We start from the raw sequence: 24,014 nt of genomic DNA, 5'->3' as shown, positions 1-24,014 counted from the left end.
AGCAGTTGTAAAAAGACCCCTGTAAAAGAGTTACGGGGCCTGTTTTTTTTTTTAATAATCAAACACATTATCACAGCTTAAAACACCTAAGCAAATATGTGGATGAACACCCCAGTAAAGCGTCAGTATAGTTCAAGCTCCACTTTGAACACAACCTATTCTTGCACTCTTCTTTCTCAATTTTGCCAGTTTTCTGCATTGCTACACATAGTGCTGACTTTATGACAGTTTTGTGTCCACGAGATTGAAACCCACCTAAAATGTGGAGACCTCACTAGTTAATAAAATAAGTTCACTCTCCCATCACTGTTTTAAGATTTCTTTCTGTATTTTTTGTTTTTATTCTGTGTATCAAAATTATAAGTGCCTTCAACATTACCATGAAAGAATCATCAGTCTGAAGTTTTACAAATATTTACACCACAAAACCAATACACAGTTCAAGTTTGTTGGGTTTTTTCCTTTTTTACAAGTTATATGACCAAAAATGTAATACAAGAAAAAAAAACCCACGGAATTCAAAGTTACTATGTACATTTGACTTAGAAAGACACGAGGGGACCAGTTGACCATCTCTGAACAGTATATCCTTGCTGGCTCAGTTTGCTGAGAATTTTCGGTGGTTCTAGGCCTGCAGGTCCCATGATTGTTCTTTCCAATAAACTGCAGACTGTGCAAATTCCAGCTGCCCTCTCAATTGTTAGGCAAGAGTCTACAAGGAAACAAATGGCCAGTGGGTAACTAAGGGCTTTGGGGTGGGGGGTTGAAGAAACACATTTTTTCTTTTTTTTTCCCCTCTGGAAAAAAAAAAAAGTTCCATAAATTAACGAGACATACAGAACAACATCTTTACATTGCAAGGAGGAGGAAAAGGGGGGAAAAAAGAAAAAAAACTCACTCTGAAAAAGGAAATATGGGGGAAGAAAAAAAAAAATAAAGGCAATGTTAAAATGAAGCGCACTTACGGATGAATGACAAATACAAAGTCTAAGTATGAAAATAAGATTCTCTCTGAAAAGACGTTTTGGCACAGATTAAAAAAAGTCATGTGTGGGTTTTCTTTTTTTCCCCTCTTAGTCCCTTCTTTTTAATGTTTTAAATATTTATAATATTTACAAGGTCCTGTTTCTTCCTCACACCTCATTCCAAATGGAGAGTAGAGGAAGGTAAAACAATAGGGAAAAGAAAAAAATATATATATATATAAATATATATATATATATATATATATGTGATGAAGGTCCCTTCAGGGTCTGTAAACTGTACATCCTAAGTTTCTGATGCCAATCCATTGGCCAGAAGGACAAAAGGCAGGAAAGGAACTGAAGAATTCAAAAGAGCAGTAGTGGTGAACAGATTTCTGGTGGCAAGGTTTTCCCATGTCCTGCCTCCATTTTATTTGTAAAATCCTGTGTGTGAGGTGTCCTGATATCGCTAAATACATAATCTCTCATGTGTGTACACGCACACTTCGACATCCATCTGTACCAGGTCCATGCTTCGCAAATAGTGCAATGGTAGAGCTTATCCTTAATAGGGAGGGAAAAAAAAACCAAAAAAAACCTTACAATCCAAGAAATGCTTCTTCATCAGAGAGATGCTTGCTGTGTGTGAGAAGAGAAACACACAAGCTTGAAAATCCCCACCTATCAGAGGAACAGACTTGCAGTATCCGCAAATGTGTAATGTCCATTCTGCACATCCTCCTACGAGATTAAATGCTGGTGGAGGCAGAATGCGCCCTCAGGTGAACCCAACTTTGAAGCAAGAAGGTGGTCAGGCACTCTCAGACTGAAGCGATAACAATCATTAGATGTGGTGAGATACTTGAAATGCTGGCAAGCAAATCTGGGGCCAGTCGGGACAAGTGGCTTTCAGAAAACTCACAGGGTGGGAAAATCTGCAGAACGTAGGCAGGCTGCATATTTAAAGAAAAGAAAAAAACAAAAAATTAAAGCGAGCAATTAAAGAACCAAAATAAAAACATTTACCAGATTAAATGCCATTCATGCGTCATTCCCTTCCCGTTAGAATGCATAGTGAATTCCTAAAGTACAGTATGTCAACAGATTGTTTTGATAATTTAGGTGCATATTACTATGTTTTAGATATGAAATGACACTTGATAACTTCAAGTAAATAAACTATGTGAAAAGCAACAGTTGATAGGGGAACTGTACTGTTATTTTTGGTACCCTAAAATAGGACAAACAAAATGTAGCACGACTTTGGGAAGTGTGGCATAGTAGGTAAGGCTCAAACTCTGAGGATGTAGATTCAAATCCCACTACTGACATTGCATGACCTTGAACAAATCACTTCACCTGCCTGGGTTCCAACTGGAAAAAGAAATGTAACTAATTGTTTCCCAAATGTTGCAAGTCGCCTTGGATACAGGCATGAGCCAAATACAATAATGAGAAAAGATGTTCATTCCCTGCTTTAACCTCAATCATATTGGTGTAATTTCATATCCAAAAGTGTAGAAATAAGGATCCTAAACAACACACAATTCACCTGTCGCATACTTTGAGTTGTTTTATTAAACATAGATTATTCTCACAGTTATCACTCCAGAAATTACTTCAGTCACAGAAACAAACATTAAGATAAGCAACAAAGCTGAAGGCTAAAACCCACCAAACTTATTTGCTAATTAACGGAAATTCTTGTTTTCAATAATAGATTCAGAGGTACAAAAATAGCAAGAAACACAATGATTGAACAGTGTTAAAATCTGTTTGTTCCTCCTATCCAGACTTTCTGATGGCCAAGCATACTGTGTTACCATGATATTAGTTATTATGTAAAAGTGTTTACAAAGGACAGTACTGTATAAGCTGTCAAAGAAGAATTCTGGGATGCATTTGTTGAAAAGTAGACAATTAATACTAGCAACTTGAATATCTTTAATGAATTGAAAATGTCCATTAGTGGGTGGGGTACTATGATGACCTCTATAAGAGCCACATTGTTGTAGTTTTTACTTACTGCTTTTTCAGTTATTTTTGTATCTGTGCTCCATCCCAAGTCAAGCAATTTGCAAGTTGCACTAATTAAAAATAAACTGAACTGAATACAAGCCGGATAAAAGAGGGGACAGGTCTGATTGAAGGATTCTAAAAATCTAGATTTACATTAAGAATAGGGCTTAAAGGTAATTTAATAGTGTCTAACAGAAGACAACTAAGCCTGCCAAAGCATACACACTACTAGTAACAAATAACACAGTGCAAAAAGGAAGAAAGATGCCTACCTGGTTGGAGCCAGGATTAGGGACATTTATAATCCCAGCAGCTTGCTTTGCCTGTAGGTAGCTGATGAAGGCAGCTTTCAAAGACTCTGTCTGATTGAGTACATCTTCCTGGTCTCTCCCACAAGGCAGTGCCAGCAGGAGGCAGTAATCACTTTCAACCTGTGGACAAGTAGCACACAAGAAAGAGGTGGGCATCAGACTGGACTATGCAGGTACCATAAAAAGAAGCTTTCATTATCATGCCCCAATACAAAGATTTTTTAAGTAGAACTTCTCAGTAAACATCCTGCAGCACATTATAATAGAATTTCTACCTTAAAGTATATTCAGTAGAGCCAAATCCATTTCAACAAATAATAAATTAGTATATTTTTTTTATTTATTCATTATAACCAAAGTTCACACTCTGTGGCTTACACTTTCAAGTACTAGGCAGATGCACCATTTTCTAGTTTTATCTACCTCTATGTACATAGAAACCCAAACTCACTTAATTGAATTTAGTATGGCAAGGGGTCAAGTCTATCGAGGCAGCAGGTGGTGCAAGCTGGAAAACCGCTCTTTACAAGGCATCAACATACTATAGGGAACATACGCATCCCCCAGGCTCACTTAAAAATGGAGGGCAATTCAGAGTCACCAGTTAAACTAACCCACACGTGTTTGGGAATGTGAAAGGAAATCCAGGATCCTCAAAGGAAAAGCAAGCAGATACAAGAAAAATGTGCCAAGTGGGCGGGTATACAATGCAACCCAGTATGCTGAATTCGGGAGGCAGCAGTACTTGGCGCTACTCCATTGTGCCACCTCTAAAAATAAAATGAGGCAGAGAACTAGAAAATGTCAAGTGACAACTGTGAACAGGAATCTAGCAAGAGACACCAATTAGTAAATTGGCTCTAAAGAGGAGGTGGACTCTAGGTGTTTAAAATGATGCAGACTTAATTGCAGGAATTCATCTTGCACTGAGTGACTGGTTGAATCTAAATAAGAATAGAAGGTATCCCAGAAGCGCGGCTTGAAAAAAACATTTGTTTGCATATACTTTTCTGTTTTCAGTTTTATTTTTGAGAATTTAAAAACATTAATAAAGAACTGAATTCCAATAAGAAACAGGGATGCCATGTTAAGATCTCCGTTTGCTCCTACCTGTAGTGATATTTTTGAAGCACAAATCACCCAAAGAGGTTTCCTAAACATTTTAAAGACAATTTAATGATCTAGATCAGTGGATCCCAAACTCAGTCCTGGGGACCCACTGTGGCTGCAGGTTTTTGTTCCAACCTACTTCCACTTTTCATTGAATTCTTAGGCTAATTAAGTGAGTCATTATTGTTTTATGTTTTGGAATCAATGTAGAAGTTACAAACTAAGTTTGGTAGATTTTTAATAAAATTTAATAAGCAGTTATATGGGAAATATGTATTTTTTTAAGTCATTAACAGTATTTTCAACCTCATTTTAATTCTGCTTTTCCAGGTGTTCTGGTTAGTTAATTGATTATTAATTAGCAGGTCTGACACTGAAGTTGTTGCAGCTTTCATCATCCTGGATGTCTGCTATGCTGATTGTTAATTGACACTATTAGGGTTAAATGAAGGGAGCAAACTACACAGGAAAAGGGGAAAATAATAGGAAAACAACAAGAGAGAGTTAAGCATTTAAAGCTTTTGAAAAAAAATGGAAATATTTCTAAATGTCTTATAAATGTAAAAAACATACTGTTGTGTTTTTCTGGATGCAGAATAAGAGAAGAGTAAAAAAGACCAGCTAATTAAACAAGATCAGTTGTTATCGATTATTATCACCAAATGTGAATCTGGTTGGAACAAAAACCTGCAGCCACCGTGGGTCCCCAGGACCGAGTCTGGGAACCACTGATCTAGATCAGGGACGCCAACTCCGGTCCTAGAGGATTACCATGGATGCAGGTTTTCATTCTAACCCTTTTTTTTAAATGGCTGCCCTGTTAATGCTGCTAATTAACTTATTGTGAATTTTAATTGAATTGCTTGTTTCAGATTTGTTCCCCTGAATTTCTTCATCGTTCCTCTAAATAGCTTCATTTCTTTCCTTAAATGGCACCCAAACAGAAAATAAATATGAAGTGAGGGAGCCAACAGAAGACCAACTAAGTCAGGGCCCCAAACTCCAACCAATTTCACTCCAACCAGCTGCTTAATGAGGTGTACATTCTTGTTTTACTGAAACTCGTTCTTTAATTCTGTGGCTTGTTGCTGCTCTCTTGGTGCATTAGCAGACATTTCCGAAATTGTTGATTTTCTCTTTCTAGGAGCACTGTTCAAATGTTTTGGGGACCTGAGCAGATTGACATTCCTGAGACCTTCACCTTTCTTTAATTTTCAGATGTTGTATGATGGACACCAGTTGTTTTGCCTCATTTTGTATATCATTATTGTTTGGCTGCTAATTAGGGAAAAAGAAACAATTCAGGGGTCTGAGTCTTCAAGAGCGAGTCAATTAAAATTAGTTCAAAAGAAGTTAAGCAGCAGCAAAAACAGGCCACTCGTTAAGAAAAGGGCTAGAATGAAAACCTCCAGGACCAGGGTTGGCGACCCCTGATCTAGATAAATGATTCATTCCTACTTAGGTGCCGCCACAAACGTTTGCCAAACAGTAGATTTTTGCTCAAGCTGAATTCTGAAAAATTAGAAACCCCACTTTCATTATACTCTAATTTACATATGTATGAGCAATTTAAGTAGCTTCCCCTGCTCACCACCACTCATTTTTTCTACTACCAGTGGTTAATGCATGCCTGTAAATGAGTTTTTTTTTTTGCATAATTGGCTTTTCTGGTTGGGTATTTCTACATTCAGGTCACCAGTGGTGTGAACTTTCCTTTCTGAATACAGACAACCACAGTTTATATCATTATTTAAAAAAAAAAAAAAACTGTCAGTATTTAGTCTTTCAAATCAGAGGACTGGCAATTATTTCTTTAAAAAAAAAAAATACCCACAGATACTGGAATGATAGCTTCTATTGATATCACTGCTTATATTATTTTAATGTGTCAGTCATTAAAACCAATGACGTATTGTTCTTTAAGTAGTTCCAAACAACTACAAGCTTCAAACTTAAATGGATGTAGCCATGTAAATAAAACAACTGTAAAACATTACAAAAATAAACCACTACTAAGCAAAAACGTCAATCTGACACAGTTAGGTCATAAGTGCAAAACAGGTAAAAACACAAAAAAATAAGCAATTTACTTAATAGAATTAAACAAATTAAAATCATTAGATAAATCAACCTACTAAAACTCCATGAGTACAACAGCAGCAACATTTACTTATACAGCACATTTTCATACAAACAATGTAGCTCAAAGTGCTTTAAGTGGCGACAAAAGAGAAAGTTACAAAAGGAAAAAAAACGAAGATTACGTGGTGATATTAAATGAATAAATAACAAAAAAGGTAAGGTCAGATGGCTGAGAGGACAGAAAAAAAGCATCCAGTTAGATTGGAGAAAAAACAAAATCTCCAGGGGTTCCGTGGCCAAAAGACAAATTCACCCACCCTCTCCTTCCCTGATACAAGAAAAAGGTGAAAGAACAAAAGAACATCTTTGAACATGTACAGACCAGAAATGCAATAATAGTTTGCAAACTAAAAAACTTTGTGAAGAAATTCTTCAAGGTGAGACCATTTCTTTCATTATTTTAGGAACATTTGCAAAAAATCCAACCAAAATGGTAGGTGTCAACAGCGACAAGGCAAATTGAAATTAAGTCTGTGGTGTAGAATACCCATTTCACAAATGTATACTTACATCTAACTAGCTACATTTAATCACTTTACAAGATTCATTAAATACAGCAAGGTAAAGCAAAAATCACTTCTTACCATCATTCTGCGGGCCACACCCTCCAGCTGAGAGGCTTCCAGTCTCATCCTTTGAGCAATGCGCAATGGAGGGCCCCCCTCAGGTGCTGGAAGAGAACGGTGGGCTAGCACATTGTTCCCTGAAACAAAGTGCAGTTGGACAGCAGCTGTGTCATTCTTCAGGGCTAGCAAGCCTTGCCAGACGATGGGATACTTCTAGAGAGTCATGAAGAAAGTATTGTTAGTCTGAATAACCTTGAGATAGAAAAACATGCAGAACTGTTTCAACTACATCACGTCTCTCATGCAATAAATACATCAACAGTCTCTAGTAAAATATTTATACCAAGATGTTTATGATCCTTCAGTTGAAAACAAAGCATTAAGCTATACTAAAATAAGCAGACTCATCCATTAATTTTAATGTCTAACCCCAAATCAACTGACAACACTGAATGAGCAGATTCTGTTGTCATTTGCTTGTTTTAATGTAAGGAAACTCACTGTTAGTAGCTGCACCATATCAACTGGTCGGTGAGAGTGCTCCTGTTTGCCTAGAGGCTGTGCATCTGCACGAGGGGGTGCGGATGGACTATGCAGAAGCGATGGTGCCATAGTTGTTGATGCTGATCCGAGAAAAACCTGCTGTTGCTGCGATGGCTGCTTCTGGACAGGAGTTGGTGGTAGATCATGCTTTAGGGAGATTGCAACAGGTGAGGGATAGGAAGGAGAGCTTGCTTCACTCTGCACCCTTTGAAGGTGAGTCATGGCAGTCTCTACTGGCACATGTCTCAGGTGGCCTACATCAGAAACACCGGATCCTTTGGATTCCCCAGATACTTGTGGAGTCTTGCTTTTAACTGGCTGGTTTGGGTGTCCATGCTCTCCTTCAGAAAGGCCCTAGTGAAAGACAAATAATATTATACACACTCATTACATACTACAATCAAAACAAAATCAAAGTGAACTGGTAGAGTCAATGGTTAAACACAGTCCGATTCATCTCTGTCATTTCCCGACTGCTAAAGTCCTACAACTAATCTAAAATATGTTTAGTTTTTATTTTCTAAGGATTTACTTGATACACTTACTGAATGGGAGTGCACTTCTACTTTGCTATACAGTATTGTTTTATACACAGATCAGCTACAACATTATAACCACTGACAGGTGAAGTGAATAGCACTGATGTTCTCATTGTAATAGGATACATTAGGCAGCAAGAGAACACCGAGTTCTTGAAGGTGATGTTTTGGAAGCAGGAAAACTGAGCAAGTGTCAGGATTTGAGTGACCTGAACAAGGGCCAAATTGTGATGGGCAGATGACTGGTCAGAGCACCTCCAAAACAGCATGTCTTGTGGGGTGTTCCTGGTAGGTTATTAAAAGTAGTCTAAGGAAAGAGAACCAGTGAACCGGCTACAAAGTCATGGGTGCCCATGTTGGGAGAAAAGGCTACTCCATCTGGTCTGATCCAACAGAAGAGCCACTGTAGCACAAACTGCTGAAAAATGTAATGCGGGCCATGAATAAGGTGTGAGAACACACAACCATGCACCACCACATCTTGCTGCATATTGGGCTGGATAACTACAGACCAGTCAGAGTGCCCATACTTACTCCGTCCACTACCGAAGGCACCTACAACAGGCATGTGAGCATCAGAACTGAACCATGGAGCAATGGAAGAAGGTGGCCTGGTCTGATGAATCACATTTTCTTTTAGATCATGTCAATAGCTGGTGCATGTGTACCATTTTACTAGGGAAGAGATGGCAAAATGATGCACAATGGGACAAAGACAAGCCAGCGAAGGCAGTTTGATGGTCTAGGCAATGTTGTGCTGGGAAACCATGGGTCCTAGCATTCATATGGATGTTTCCTTGACAAGTACCACATGTCTAAAGGTTGTTGCAGACCATTTGCACGCCTTTCTGGCAACAATATTCCCTGAAGCCTGTGGCCTCTTTCAGCAGGATAATGCCAGACTTGTGCAGTAATGAGTTGAGGCGCTGCTGACTCCATATTCCACATCTCAGTGTGATTGAGCAGCTATGAAATGTGCTATGAAAACAAGTCTGATCCATAGAGGCCTCACTTTGCAACTCACTGGACTTAAGTGGATGTGCTGCTAATTTCTTAGGTAGGTGGTTTTAATGTTGTGGCGGATTGGTTTATATTTGTGTTTTGGGCAATATCTTTTTAATACTACTGCATAAGTATCTATCTATCTATCCATTATGTTGTGAAACTACCATCTTTTTGTATATTGTGTTGTTTAATTGTATTTAATTTATGTGCATAGATATTATAGCAAAATTCCTACCAATTATGCCACCTAAGAATGAAAATTTATGTCCAATGTCATTTAATGCTATTTTTTTTTATGCATAACAGAAGTCTGATCCAACAGGCTAGCTATTCTGGGGCCAAGAAAACAGATCATAAAGAGGTAGGCTGAACGGCAGATAGATATTAGTAAAAGAAAATACATTTGTATACTATTGTTTAACATAATCATAGTATTGATTCAGCATCACGTGAACCAGAAACAACAATGTTAACAGTTAACATAACTTATAAACATAATTAAGATGAGATGGCATGCCACCACGTCACACATTTGCAGAACACAGTACATCAATTTAAATAGATGCCTGCACAATATAGAGAAATCCAAAGAATAAAGTAAAACACAAACTCCACATATAAGGTGACAATAAAGCATGAATAAAAATGTGGAAACACAAGCAATTCAGCACTGTAAGACACTTCAGTGTCTACAGTAATAGCTACCAGACAAACCAAGCGAGAAAGTTCAAAATACAAAGCAGTTTGAAAATGTACACAGTATTTTTGGAGGTTCGTCTTTATTATCACATACAGTATGCTCCTTCTCTGTAAAATTTGCCATCTAAATTGTTGAACCAATGTGGGTAGGGAAATGCCAAATGTGTAGGAGTGACTAAAAGGTATGGAGTTGTTCACTATATGCCAGTTTTAGTTTAGCCTAGAGTTAAGTTCCACCAACATGTTTGAACAACAGTTGAGTAAGGTTTTGTCACTTCTCAATATGACCTACTTCATAACTCCATACGAACAGATCAAAAATAGCCTAACTAGGCATAAAACTATCCCGTAAAATAATCATTCACAAAGTAGGATGCTGTAATCTGTTTTATAAGAAGGTACATTATTGTATTACTATACAGAATTAAATCATTTTTTTTAGCAGACCACATCCAAAAATAAAGAAGTCACATAAAAAGTTCTGATAAAGATTAGGTTACCAAAACAGATTCACTAAAACAGTTCATTCCAGAACTAAATTTGATCTCTCTATTCAAATGCAACTGTCTTTTGCTTTACAGTACAAAAGGAACATGTGCACATTGTGCAGAATTTACTGTTAACAAGAACCCTTTTATAGATGATGAAACATTATCTAGATGCTTGTCGAAACAAATGTTACTAGGAGATGTAAAACTGGGCTGAGGTTTGTCAACATTCTGTGAACTGCAGGCTAATGTTAATCTAATACTAAATCTTAATGACAGCATTTTTAAGTAGCTAGCTCCACCGGCTATTACAAATAAGTATCTCTCTCTGCTTCATTCAATTGTAAACCACTTTTATTAAAATTAAATTCAATTAAAAATTCAATTCAATTAAAAGTCTTTTAATGAAGTTATAACCACTAAGGCTTCACAGATTTCTATGTCAATTGGGGGTTGGGGATACAAATGGCATATTCTGGTTTGCCTAACTGATAATGGATAAATAGAAATTAACAAGCATACACTTTAGACCATAACATGAAGCCCAATGTATGTTTCAAGAGATGGGGAGTATTTCCAATCACAGACTATGGTTTTATGCATATTGCAGGAGATATATGGTGCTGCTTCCAGGATTTGCTTAGGATGACCATTTGTTTTCACAATGGAGCTTTTGTCATGAGCTGCACTCAACAACTAGGATGTCCTTTATAATGGCATTTACCATATGAACTCATGAGGAAACACATTCAGTGCATGTTTTGGGAGCCCAAAAAAATGGTAATCTTAACCCCAATTGTGTGCACTACAGTCTAATTTAACTGTTTCATAACAATTATATGAATGTTTTAGAAATCCATGATTTTGTTTATTTAGTTTCAAAATTAAGCATTACTTGACATTATGAAAAATATATTGTATTTTGGATTCACTTATAGTATGTATAGTGTACATTACTATTATATAATATTATATACTAGACCAATTAAAATCAGTAGTTATTGCGTCAATAAACAAATTACCACGATGCCTTATTTTTTAAAGATGTTTAATAATGATCAAAAACAATGGATCAGTATGAATGTAAGGCACAGTTCTACTTTAAACTTTTCATCCCACCAAGAAATACAAATCTAAATCTAAAACAAAGAAGCAGTTGCGCCAGTATAAATAACCCTAAGTTCATATATATATCTTAGCATTTGAAACTCAAAATTTTTTTTTTTTTTTTTTGCTTTTTACTAACACTGTAAACAATTTTACCTGTATGCAACTTCTGCTTACCTGTGATGGGGTGATGCTTCTTGGTGGCAAGTTCATCCCAATAGTTGAGGATCCAGGGAACTGTGGGTGAGACAGCTGAAAGTTTCTCATGTCCCGGTAAACTGAAGGGTAGTCATGAAAAGAGCCTGAAGAAGAGTGCATTAACTGAACTCCATGCGACACTACAACAGGTTGGGATAGTGGAGGCAGACTAGAAGAGACGCTCATTATCCTTTCATTATGTGGAGACTGTGCCATTTTGACGTCAGCAGGCTTAGGTGTTTCTTTGCCAGGCTGGGGTGTTTTACTAGTAGGTGGAGTCTTGGAAGTAGATTCAGGAGTCCGTGTTTGCCTGCTGTCACCTTGGTGATGCTCCCCTACCGGATGGTGCATCCTCATGCGAACATCACGGGACAACAGGAGATCCTGTGGAGCCATGCTATACTGAATATGGCTAGGGTGCATGCGGTAATCGGACTGCATTACCATCACATCAGGCTGCAAGGATGGTCTGCGAATACCTTGAGGGTAGATCACATCATCATCGGGGTTTAAAGGCTGTAGGACCATGTCCCTTAATCCAGTAGGCTGTGGGGTGCTGGACCTCTGAGGCTGCATACCTGACCGAGGAGAAGACATAGACTCTTTTCGAATGCCATAGGACATACCAGGAAGCGGAGGCGTATTCAATCTGACATCTCCCTGTGACAAATGGCCCATTGTGACAGTCTGTGACACACTATGAGGGGGCATGATTACGGACTGCTCCGGATGGTGTACATTAGACACATACATCCCACCACCCAAAACCATTGAGGATGCAGGAGTACTGCTGCTAGGCTGGCATACTTTTGGGTACGAAGAAGATGAATGCCCACATGTACGAGGTGAATTTGGTTCTTGTTTAACTCCACTGAGCAGGGGAATAACACGTTCTGTGGGGGTACTAGCACCAGATCCTACATGGTTACCAGTGAGAGATGGATGGTGAGGGCTAAGGCCAGGACTGAGGTTTGAAGGCTGAGCTGGTTTCCCTGCATCTACTTTCAGAGAAACAGGTTCAGTTGCTCCTTTCTTGCTTGAAAGCTGGTGCATCATTAACGGATTATAAACAAGAACTTGTGGGTTGCCCCCAGTGGGTCTCATTATCTTGACAGCTGCAGGAATAATACCAGAATGATAGGCTTGGTCCTGCTTATCTAATGATGCCCCGGAGGCCTCTTGCTTAATGGTAGAGATGACTGGTTGAGTGTTGTAAGGTTGTCCAGTATGTATCCCAACAGAAGGCGATCCATATCCCGCAGACGTCTGTGAGCTCTTAGGAGCAGGAAAATGGGAAGGCGTTACTGGCTCCTGCTTTACTTGCGATTTTGAGACAGAAGGTTGAAACTCCATGTCTGCGGCACTGGCTGGTGGAATCTGACTAATTTTGGCAGTAACTCTCTGAGGGCCCTCAGTCTTTTGTCCAGAATAACTAAGCACCACCACACCTTGAGAAGTATTCACTCTGAGCCCAGAACCAGAACCAGTGCTCACTGGGGCAGTCTCCATTGGTTGGGTTTCCTCACATGCTACTGCTCCCGTGGATATCGTTTGGTAGCGGTTGTTTACACTTAAGTTAACCCAGTACTTCTGCTTGGGCATGGTCATTGGTGGCCTGTTTCCAAGAGTGATTCTTGGAGGATCATCTGCATCAAAAGGGAGGGACATTCGACTAATAACTGAGGTGGCCTTGGTTGTAACTGCAGAGCTAATCTGTGGGTCATTACAAGGCTGAGATTCTGTTGTCACTGGAGTCGGCATCTTATCTTCTGTCATTGGAGACTTATTGGTCTCCACATCCCCTTCAATGACTCGAGGAGCACTGACTGGTTCACTTACTGCATTAGTCAGCACTGTGCTCGATACTCCACTTGAAGCAGCAGATACATATTTGGGTTCCATAAGGATTTTACGTAATGTGCTGGAACTGGAATCTATATCAGAGGCTTTGGTATCAGGGGGCAAAGGAGGTGGAGGTGCAGGGGCAGCCATAGGACCATCACCTCCTTGAGGAGGAGGAGGAGGAGGGCTAGAAAGAGCCCGTTGATCCTCAGAGTGATTCAGCCATTCTGGTGCTGCAGTCTGCGGAGACGAGGGCAGTTTTGTTGACTGAGGAAGTGGAACTGTCAGTCCAGGTGGGGAAGGGGAAGGAGAGGGAATGACAGGTTCGCCTGAATCACGATGCTTGAACACCCCATGACCTTTGCTCTTCTGGTAAGAGGGTTGTTTTACCTCCGCATCAAACAATATTTTTTTTGCTTGTTCAGGAGCACTTTCAGTTTGCCTGAGAAATTCTCTATTATTAGTAGCAGTAACAGGGGGCTTTTGAGTAGCCACAGTGGTCTCCTCAGGCATAGGCTCAGTGTATTTTGCAGAGGAGATGGGCTCAGATTCAGACAGGTTTCCATCTGCAACTTCCCCTTTTTTGGTGGTGCTACCTTTTCGCACTTTGTTTTTTCGAGGTCTTTGCCTGCCTTTTAATTTTCGCTGAGCTTCAGAGGGCCCTAGTGCAGGAGGAGACCCTTCTTGCGCACCATCTTCTGCTGAAGGCTCCACATTTTTCACTTCAGGATGAAGGTTTCCCAGTTCAGGATCTGCCACTATCTCATTGTTAAACGTTAAGTTTGACTCTGGCTCTATATTATCAGCACTACTTGGTACATCTAACTGATCTGATGGTATAATAGTGGTGTATCCAGTTGAAGCAGAGAAGCCATCTGCATCAGCAGAAATATCTTCAGCTGTTATCGAATCAATGGCAGCTGCCAGTTCTGTTTCACTTGAGGGGTTTGCTCGTTTTACTACTTCATCTCCTTCTGTCTCCTCTACCATTGGTTGTATCTCTGAATCCTCAGATGGAGGGACTTTGTAAGTGGGTAAAGTAGGCTCTTCAGTTAACTTAGCAATGTTCTTCACAGCTTGCTCAAGTTCCATCTGACGTGCAAGCAGAGCTGGAGCTGGGTCAGTAGTGGGCTCTGAATCTGACTCCGCCTCCTTTTCTGGGCTTAACTCCGATACCTCTTTGAAAGCTGGAATGATACTCTCATCCTTCAAGGAGGCAGGCTTAGTCTTTTTATGTGAGGCTTCTGGGGCTTCCTGTTCCTCCTCACTGGATCGCAGAACTCCTTTTACATCATCCACACTCAAACGTATTTCAAGATTTTTCAAACTCAAAGACTTATCTTCTGTTAAAGTCTTGGTGTTCCTTGTAAGTCTTCCTTTTATTTTAGTATTCTTATCAACTGATGTGCGCTTTTCCAAAGATGTATCCATTTTTTCCATGTTTTCTGTTGCACTAGTTTCATTGTCTACCTCTTTATCCTTGTCTTCTTTTGGTTTTGCTTCTCCTTCCTTGATGTTATCCCCATCATGAATTTCTTCTTCAGATTTGTTATTTGTGGATTCTTGATCCGGACTCTTGACACTTTCTTCCTCAATGTGCTTGATGTGAATTTCTGGCAGCTTGTTTTCTGCTTTACCACCTTTCCTTCCATGACTCATGGGTGGAGAAGATTGGCTGGCAGCAGATTTTTGTGACCGAGGTGATCTCCAACCTTCAGCCTTTGGTGCCTCACTCACCTCTTTGCTTTCAGACTCTTCTGGTTCCGACTTAAACTGATCCACCTTCAAGGGAGAGACATCCTCTCCCCTTCTACGAGTTTTGGGTGGTCGACCACGGCGGGGAGTGGTAGGAGTGGTCAAGGTGTCATGTTGTGGTTCTTTCTCAACCCCTCTTTTCCGTGTTGTACGAGGAGACTCTGTAAGATCTTTTACTGTTGGTTGTGGTGGCTCATCGTCAACAACAGTGGCATAAATAGAACGCACATTACGCCTCCGTCTAGCTCTTACTGGTGGTGTACTGTTCTCATAATTCTCAATGTCTGTTGCATGGCTTGGAGATTTGGAAGTTGCTTTTGAATCTGTAATTGCTTTAGGAGTGTCGCCTCGAGGTGAATATGCACGTTTTAGTTTCTCTCGATCAATACGTTCACTTTTTCGTGTGGCTGGTTTTTCTGTAGCACCTACTGAAACAGACAGTACTTGGGCAACAGCAGGTACAGTTTTAGCTCGCTTGTTCTTAGGCTGTTTCCTAGTCGGGAGCACGGGTTCAGTCTCAGCCTCAGCCTCAACTTCATTGTCAGAAATCTGAGTCTGTACTCCAGAAATTTCATCTACACTTTTTGGTATCTCACTTTCTAGATCTGGCTCTGGTTCCTGAACCTCATCCTTTACTCCCTCAGATTTTTCCTCTGGTTTTGGAGATACATCATCACAAAACACAGGACCCTCAGGTTCCGTACCTGCAGTGTCCTCTGACTGTGAGAAGGAAGCACCAGGAGTAGGTGGCTTTGTGTCCAAGTATGAAGGATGTCCTACAGTCTCTTCTGCTGGGGTTCTTGAATCAGCTGATTCTTCCTTGGATTCCACTTTTGATTCCTTTTCTAACATTAAAGGTTCTGAAGAATCCACTGTGCACGGAACAGGCATGTGTAGCTCATTATGATGTGGACTACACTTCTGAGATGTTGCTTCAGTTGCTTCGTCTTTTACTGCAATAGGCTGAAGCTCTGTAACTGGAGTGTCCATTGTTACTTTTTCCTGATGTGGAGGCTCAATCAGGGCTGGCAAGGTAGGAGTTGGGCTTACAGGTGTGACAGGCTTGATATCAGGCTCTGGAGCTACATCGTGTGTCTTGGATTGTTCACTTTCATGCCTCTCATTGTGTGCTAATTCAACATCCACCTTCTGTGTTTCACGTGATGGTTGTTTTTCCCTCTCTTTCTGTTGCATCCGTGTGAGCTCCATGAATCGACTATGAAATAGCACAACTGGCTCCTGTAACAAATCACCAGTACCATGAGGGCCCTCAACTGAGACCTGCCTACCATAAAGTCTCCCAACACTCAAATCAGATTCATCATCTTTACGCTCCAGATGCTGTAGTCGGCGGGAATCTTGCTCAAAAATTGAACTATGCAAAAAGCGGGAAGCGAACAATTCTTGTTTCTCCTGCTCTTCTACTTTTGGCTCTTCCTTCTTATCATCCACCTTTCCTTCCGAATCGGTGCGAATCTTTTTCTTTTTCATATACCAGGGAGGAATGGGTCGAGGTGCAGATTCTACTTTCTCTTTGTCTTTGCTATTGCGGAAGCTAGCAAATCTAGAATCACGGTCTAAAAAGGACCAGTTCTCCTCACGAGATGATGACAAAGACTTTGCTCTTTCTAACAATGCCTTAGTATCTGGTGTGATTGTCTGATCTAGGGCAAATGAATAAAATCTGTTTCTTTCCAAAGAACTTGAAAGCTTAAGATCAGAAAGTCTTTCTTCACGATCTCCCAGAAAGTAAGAAAGTCTACTGCTTTCTAGGGAGGTGGAAGGCTTTGGGGAATGCAATTTACTATCTACATCCTCATCAGAGTCAGACGGTACCTCACCAGGTTCTAATTCACGAACAGGGCGTTTGCGGATTACTTTTCGTTTTTCAAGGTTACTAGAAAATGGGACATCAAGGGGAAGAGAATCTTGTTTAATGGGACTCTCCCATCTCTGAAGATCCTCTTCACAGCTTAATACTTTTAATTTATGAAGGTCAGCCGGTTCTCTTCTACCAGACTCAAAAGGATTGTATTTGATTAAGTCCAGATGAGAGAAAAGCTTTTCCTCTGCTTTAGGAGACTCCTTATGCTCCTTTAAAGAGATTATCCTAGGTGAGTCAGCAGAATCCTCCTCTTCGTGGAAACCAAAAGGTCTCAAAAGTGATGGGGAGGTCATATTTCTTTCAGAATCTTCACTTAGCTGTCGTGAACTCCTGTAATTTCGGGCTTCTCTTTTTGAGCTTATTTCAAAATCAAATTGCTCCATCTTTTTCCGTTTGCTAGGTGGAGAGTCATCAGTTACATCCTGAGGTGGTTTGCCGACCTCGTGAACTAAACTACGCCTTTCAGAATCCTCCACATCTGCCTTAGGGCTATCAAGCTTTTCTTGTTTTGTTGCCTCAACCTCCTGTAGCTGCTGCTGCCGAAGTCTGCGACTCTGTTCCATTTGTTTTCGGTAACTTTGGGAATGGTCAATATCTATTCCCAGTCTATCCTCCCCTTCAATATTTTTGTCTAGGCCCATGGCACGATCACCCAAATCTTCTTGAAAAGCTTGCATTTCCTTATCTGGAAGATCATCTTCGGCTTCAGGCCCATCAGAAAATATCCTTGACAGACTTCCTCTGTGATGCATTTTTACTCCTACAACTACAGCTTTTCTAGAAGCAAAGTCTAACTGATCTAAGTGTTCCACTGCCTGTAACTCCATATTAACACCAAGATCAATACCGACAGAAATGCTTCCTGTCTCTTGTCCTTCTTTAGGACTAGAAACAGTCACTAGTCTTTCAGGCTTTGTTTTCCTGTGTTCCCTTTTGTGGAGGTCCTTTCTCTTTCTTTCCCCTTCCCCATCCTTTCCTACTGCATTGCCATCAGAGAGCTTCTTCAACCCCAACCGAATATCTTCATCATCTTGAGAGCACTTTTTCTGCTGTCTCTCCGATTTCAGACTAGAATCTGCAAATCGTCTTTTTCGTGCCTCAAGTCTATCTATATCCATTGAGTTTGTCCCTTCTGCGGCAGGTTCAGCTTTAAGATGCTTTTTGGGCTTTATTTTAGCTTCTTTTTCTACAACTTCAACATGACTGGCCAGAACCTTATCCTTTGTTACTTTTGTCCGAAAAGGTTCCAATTTTGGTAACTCTGCTTTGTTCTGTTCCACACGAATTAAGGGAGCCTTTGGATCTGGAGGGGGTGGAGGAGGAGGAGGAGGAGGAGGCGGCGGCGATTTTACATTATCATTGTCCACTTTCAACCTTTGTTTCTCCAATGTAGGCGGTTCTAGGACTTTCCCCTCTTTTTCTCGTACACGATTCAATACTACACATGGAAGCAGATCCAGGCGACTCTTACTGGAACCATCTTTGTCTCTAGGCAAAGGCTTGACTTTCCCTCGTAAAGCAGCATCTGGACTAGGTTCTCTATCTGGTTCTGGTTCAGTTTCAGAAGAAGCAATACTTGGAGATGGAGCTTTTACTTTCCGGAACTTTATTTTCTCCACTTTTTCTTTTTCACCTTTATCTTTCCTGGTAGCACGCTTCTCTTTTTCCCCTCTTTCAGTTTCAAAGGGCCGATCCTTTTCAGATTTATCATTCTTAACATAGCGGTCTGTTCTTGACTTGTCTGGTTTCTCATAACGTGGTGGAGACAGTGAACTGCAGCTACCGCTGCGCTCAGAAGACCGACTATAAATGCGGCGTTCTGAATCACTTGGCAATCTTTCTGATGGTGAAGGGGAAGCAGCAGGACTGGAAGTCCGTCTAGGATGGCTGGGGCTCTGGCTGCGTTCAATAGTCCTACGACTGTGGTCTCTTTCTCTGTCGGTTTCAAACCGCTCACGTTCTCTTTCTCGTTCACGCTGCAGATAACTGTATTTGCGTATGTCTTGCTCATAAGGGTCTCGGTAATCTCTGTATTCCCTTGGGTCATCATAGTATCGAGGGTCATAGTAATCTCCTTGGTAGGGATCCCAGTCTGCATAGAACTCTCTGCTGCGAGCAGGATATTCTCTTCGAGGGTCCTCAGCGTAAGTGCCAGGTGTTCTAACATTTTCATAGTAAGCACGCTCTGCAGAATACTCATGGTAAGGTTGTCGCCGCTCATCTCTGTAAAGACAAAGAATGTTTCAAATTTAAATATATAAAAAAATGTAGAAAAACATGTATATAATAGTTTAGACTAATGCTACAAAAATCACTCACTTGCAACTTTTTTTTTTTTTAAATAAATCTATACTTATGTTTATGCTCATTTCAAGTATGAGTTTCATTCATAAAAACAGATAATACCTTCTTTCTGATAGTATTTCATAAAAGTCTCTGATGTCCTGTCCTGAAGCTTGCATTGAGCGATAGAATGCCATCTGACTTTCTTGGTTTGCAAAATCAACCTAAATAGGAAACAGAGGCTCAGCATCAACCAATTCAAATTCTATTAAAGACAATCGACTAATTTTGAAATGACCAATGTACCACCTTAGAAGTACTTCTGCTTGACAATTTTCCCACTGCTTGATAGTTTGTGTAATATCTTTTAAAGAACCACATTCGGACTATTTACACAGGAAATTATAAAATGGTAGAAGCATTAAATAGTAATTACATAAAACAAATGCATGAAATAATTAGCAAAAAACCTTAGATAATTTCTACTTAATATATTCAAATAGCCATGATATTTAGAGAAAGATACCTTGATTTTGTTGCCTCCAATCTTCCAGCCTTTGGTTTCTTTGACTGCTGCTTGTGCATATTCAATATTGTTGTATAGAATAAGAGCCATCCCCTTCAGTCTGTCGAACACAACCTTAAAAAGAACAAAACAAACTGCATTCAACAAGTATTCCAAACACCAGAAGACGACAAACATTCAAAAAAGACTTTCCAGGGCCATTATCACACATATTCTCAAAACTATTCTATTAGTTGCAACCTATTTCTCCAAGTACATAGCAAGATTATCATCATCACAGAGGGGCATTATTTCTCTGTGTCTCATTTTTTTGCCTTTTTTAATGGAACATGTTAAGTGTTCAGTGGGAGTTGCAAAGTTCAGGATGCAAAGCATAATAAAATAAACAGAATGAACCTACTTTAACCACATGTCCATAACGACAGAAGTGTCTTGTGAGGTATTGCTCTGTAATATTGGAGCCCAGTCCATCCAGCCACACACATGTAGTAGGCATGCTCTTTCCAAAGCCAAGCTGTAGAAAGAATTTTTTTTTTTAGATATATATTACACATACATACATATTTTGTTCTTGTATGTGGTACAATGTATATGATACATGCATAAAATAAATAACCTCATCACAGCAGAGAGACATTTTTTTTATTATTATTATTTAGCTACTAGTGTTTTTGTGCTTATTAAACCCTTGCAAAATTTAGTGAAAAAATTAAAAAAAACTATTATTTTGTAGAAAAGAACCATTTTGTGGAACATTAATAATAATTATCTAAATGTTTAATGAGACTCAAGTGGTATAAAACACCCTCCTTTTCCCTAAGCAGCACTCATAAAGGGAACACCATGAAGTCTTTGAACACCCCCGCCCTTCTCTTCAAAAGACGTTTTCTACATCAGCTAAAGCACAGATCTTGGCACAAATGGGTCATTTGCTCACGTATTTTACCACAGAAAAAAACTGAATGCACCCTTTTTGTTCATTACAAAGGCGGGAAAGGATTTTTGCTAGAGTTATTGAGCAGGGAAAGTTAAATCTCATTCATTTTAAACGTGCATAAATATTTAAAAAATCTAATTGCATATTCTTGTCAACACAAACACCCAAAATTGGTGGCATTTTGTTACACAATAATTTCTAATTGCTTTGAAGTAAAAGTCACGTGACAGAATATTCTTGATGCAGAGGTTAAAAGCAGCAAAGTTCCAGCAAAAATGTCAATGTTTAGTGAGGGTGTTGCTGTTTAGGTTCTTTTAGATATTTATAGAAAGATGATGCTAAATTTTATTAGCTTCAATTCAAAATTAGAGTATACAAGAAATAATTGCAAAGTTTTATAGAAATAGGTGCAGAGGTTTTTGCATGATGCTCAGACAGAAATTCACACAAACACACACACACATATATTAGTGTGTGTGTATTTTTTTATATATCGTCACAAGCAGGTGCTTGGGGAGAGTGTAGATAAACTCTGTCAAGTTAAGGCAACCAACCACAGTGCGATCGCTAACCAGCACCTCTCTTACACTGCAGACATCAGAGCAAGTCCTAGGATGGGGCTGTGACATCAACAACCCTGAAGGCCCCGCCTCTTATGGTCCAGAGAGCTATTTAAAGATTGAAGACACCAAAACTTGGTGCCCATTTGGACTATGCTTGCTTAGTGTATGAAACGCCATGTTGGAAAAGCTTGTTTCCAGAAGGAAAACACATAGGTACAGGAGATGTCCATTTTATCTCGAAATATTTTCCCCCATTTTCATTTCATTCCTTTGATTACATGAGGTACACAGCTGGTCCCTAATCCTTTAATAATTACTTTGCTTTTATTTATTAACAGAATTACAATGTATATTTACACATGCATACACACACACACATAATAAACACATACCTCAAAAAAGTTCATGATGTAGCAAACAGTTTAAACATAAAAAATTACAAAACAGGCATAAGAATGGTTACCACAAATGTCCTAAAGAAAACATGGGGGTGGACTATTATACTATTTAATTCTATAAAAGACTTTTATTTTCTTTAAAATAGGTGTCTATGGATTTACACAATTATAAAATTATAATATCTGAGACAGTTAGTATGAGATAACTATGTCATCAAACCAACCTAATAACCTATTCAAAAAACATAGAAGATACCTTGAGTCTGTTGTTCCCTAGGTATTCACCGTCCATCTTCTTGATTGCTTTACAGACACTGGCAATGTCACAGTACTGAAGGAAGGCATACTGAGGAGCACCGTTTACCTTCTTAATGTCAATATCCTGACAGATTAAAAAAAAAATCAATACAGAAAAACTTTACTGCACAAAGCTTTAAAAATGTTCTTCGTTAAAGATACTTTAATTTTGTAAAGTTGTTATAATTGAGTAAGAAATAGAAATAAACACAATCCTCTGTACATTTCAGGTTTAGTCTTACTACTGAATATTAAATTTAAACAACAAAAATTCCAAGATATTAAACTGTTTTCAAATCAATTTAGGAAAGCAGATTTCCCAGATTGTATTTGTCTTTCCACTGATACTTACCACAATCTCTCCAAAACGTTGAAAAATGTTGAGCAAATCATGATAACTTGTAGTTTTTTCTAAGTTGCCAATGAATAACGTTCTGGTGGCTTTTGGATGAAATTCATCTATTCTCTCATCCAGTGGCCGAAATTCATTCTCACTCTCAGTTTCTGAAATTATTTGATAAGAAATAAAAATTAAGCACGTCCACTATCTTGCATTTGAAGTTTTATTTTTCGATAACATAGATGAACAATTTCAAAACTGAAACATTATACAGTATTAAACTATTTTTAAAACTAATTCACAAATATTTGCACAGTGAAAACAAAATAATGAGAAAGACTAAATGAAATACTTCTACTGTGGGAGAAACATGTCCAAAAAGTTCATACTGTAATAGTAGATTGGCCAGAAGCCACCAGTATACTCCAAATCTTACACCATTAGACTCCCCCTGCCCCAACTCCCACCCAAGGAAACAAACAGCACTCACCAGGTCCAATCCATGCTGTAACCTCAATCTGCATGCCAAAGAAGAGCTTTCCTTTGGAAGCATTGAGGGCTTTCTCTTGATCCTCTTGCTGTCGAAAAAAGACTAAGCCATATCGCTCTTCTGAGGCACCATGGATCTGTACTGATGTCACTTTCCCATATTTTTTAAACTCATGGAAAAGTCCATCTTTTAAGCTTGTATCTGTCAGAATAAAAATTAAACAATTACATAGTGTGTTTTTAAAAACATTTTCTAACATAGCCACACGGAAAACACTGAAATAGTACATATTTAGGTCATTAACATTTAAAAATAATTACAGAATCAACATTAATAAACTAGGCTATGGTTTATAAAAAAAAAAAAAAAAGAATTTACTATATTAAACTGCACTGTTAACATGTTAATACTATAAACCATATGGATATTAATAATATTAGGAGGAACAGCTTTGTTTTCAGACATGTTATATTTGCACTAATGGTAATATGTAAATCTTTCTGTTTTCCAAAAATACAAGACTGTGAAAATTCAGAAGACTATGCGTGCAAGACTCTGATGCACTAATTTTAGCACGCAAGAAATAACAGCAGACTACTGCAGGTTCTAAATTTAGAGAAAGCAGCTACTTTTATAAATGCTTTCATGCTCTGTTTTAAAAGTGCAATAAAACACTGCACTATGCCTGCTTCTTGCTGACAGAAGCACTTCCTAAGCACGGCTGACTGACAAGCAATGCACCCAGAAAAGCATTTTTTTTTTTTATATTTTTTTTTTTTTTTAGCAGCAAAGTACTTTTGACACTAAGCCTATCGAATTAAGAAATACAGTTTCCTGATGGAAATAAGTCCTTCATATGTAAAAGTATATTCGATGTTTACAGCCCTAATGCTCTGCTGAACAAAAAGATAAAACATGTTGTACTATGAAGTTTAAGGATATTATTTGAGCAACATTCTTTGCTTCAGATGCTATTTTTTTTACAAGAAAGTTATTTTTCACCAGT

At 39.0% G+C, this 24,014-nt stretch overlaps 1 protein-coding gene across 2 annotated transcripts in view; it reads right to left on the bottom strand.

Moving 5' to 3' along the window:
• Positions 1 to 303: 303 nt before the first annotated feature.
• spen (spen family transcriptional repressor) overlaps positions 304 to 24,014 on the bottom strand; it is a 69,364-nt gene continuing 45,653 nt past the window's right edge. For both annotated transcript variants that reach the window (XM_039755463.1, XM_039755464.1), the window contains exons 5-15: positions 23,009 to 23,209; positions 22,531 to 22,682; positions 22,138 to 22,263; positions 20,384 to 20,497; positions 19,984 to 20,097; positions 19,581 to 19,681; positions 11,672 to 19,397; positions 7,615 to 8,010; positions 7,132 to 7,326; positions 3,257 to 3,415; positions 304 to 1,918 (exon numbers count right to left, since the gene is read on the bottom strand). In XM_039755463.1, coding sequence (XP_039611397.1) covers positions 1,787 to 1,918; positions 3,257 to 3,415; positions 7,132 to 7,326; positions 7,615 to 8,010; positions 11,672 to 19,397; positions 19,581 to 19,681; positions 19,984 to 20,097; positions 20,384 to 20,497; positions 22,138 to 22,263; positions 22,531 to 22,682; positions 23,009 to 23,209 — 9,416 coding nt within the window. In that variant the 3' untranslated portion in view covers positions 304 to 1,786. The remainder of the gene's footprint in view (positions 1,919 to 3,256; positions 3,416 to 7,131; positions 7,327 to 7,614; positions 8,011 to 11,671; positions 19,398 to 19,580; positions 19,682 to 19,983; positions 20,098 to 20,383; positions 20,498 to 22,137; positions 22,264 to 22,530; positions 22,683 to 23,008; positions 23,210 to 24,014) is intronic.

The sequence above is a fragment of the Polypterus senegalus genome, chromosome 6, assembly GCF_016835505.1.
Source record: "Polypterus senegalus isolate Bchr_013 chromosome 6, ASM1683550v1, whole genome shotgun sequence".
Classification (NCBI taxonomy): Eukaryota; Metazoa; Chordata; class Cladistia; order Polypteriformes; family Polypteridae; genus Polypterus; species Polypterus senegalus.
Note: the sequence above shows the minus strand (reverse complement) of the source record. Positions and strands in the feature narration are given on the sequence as shown.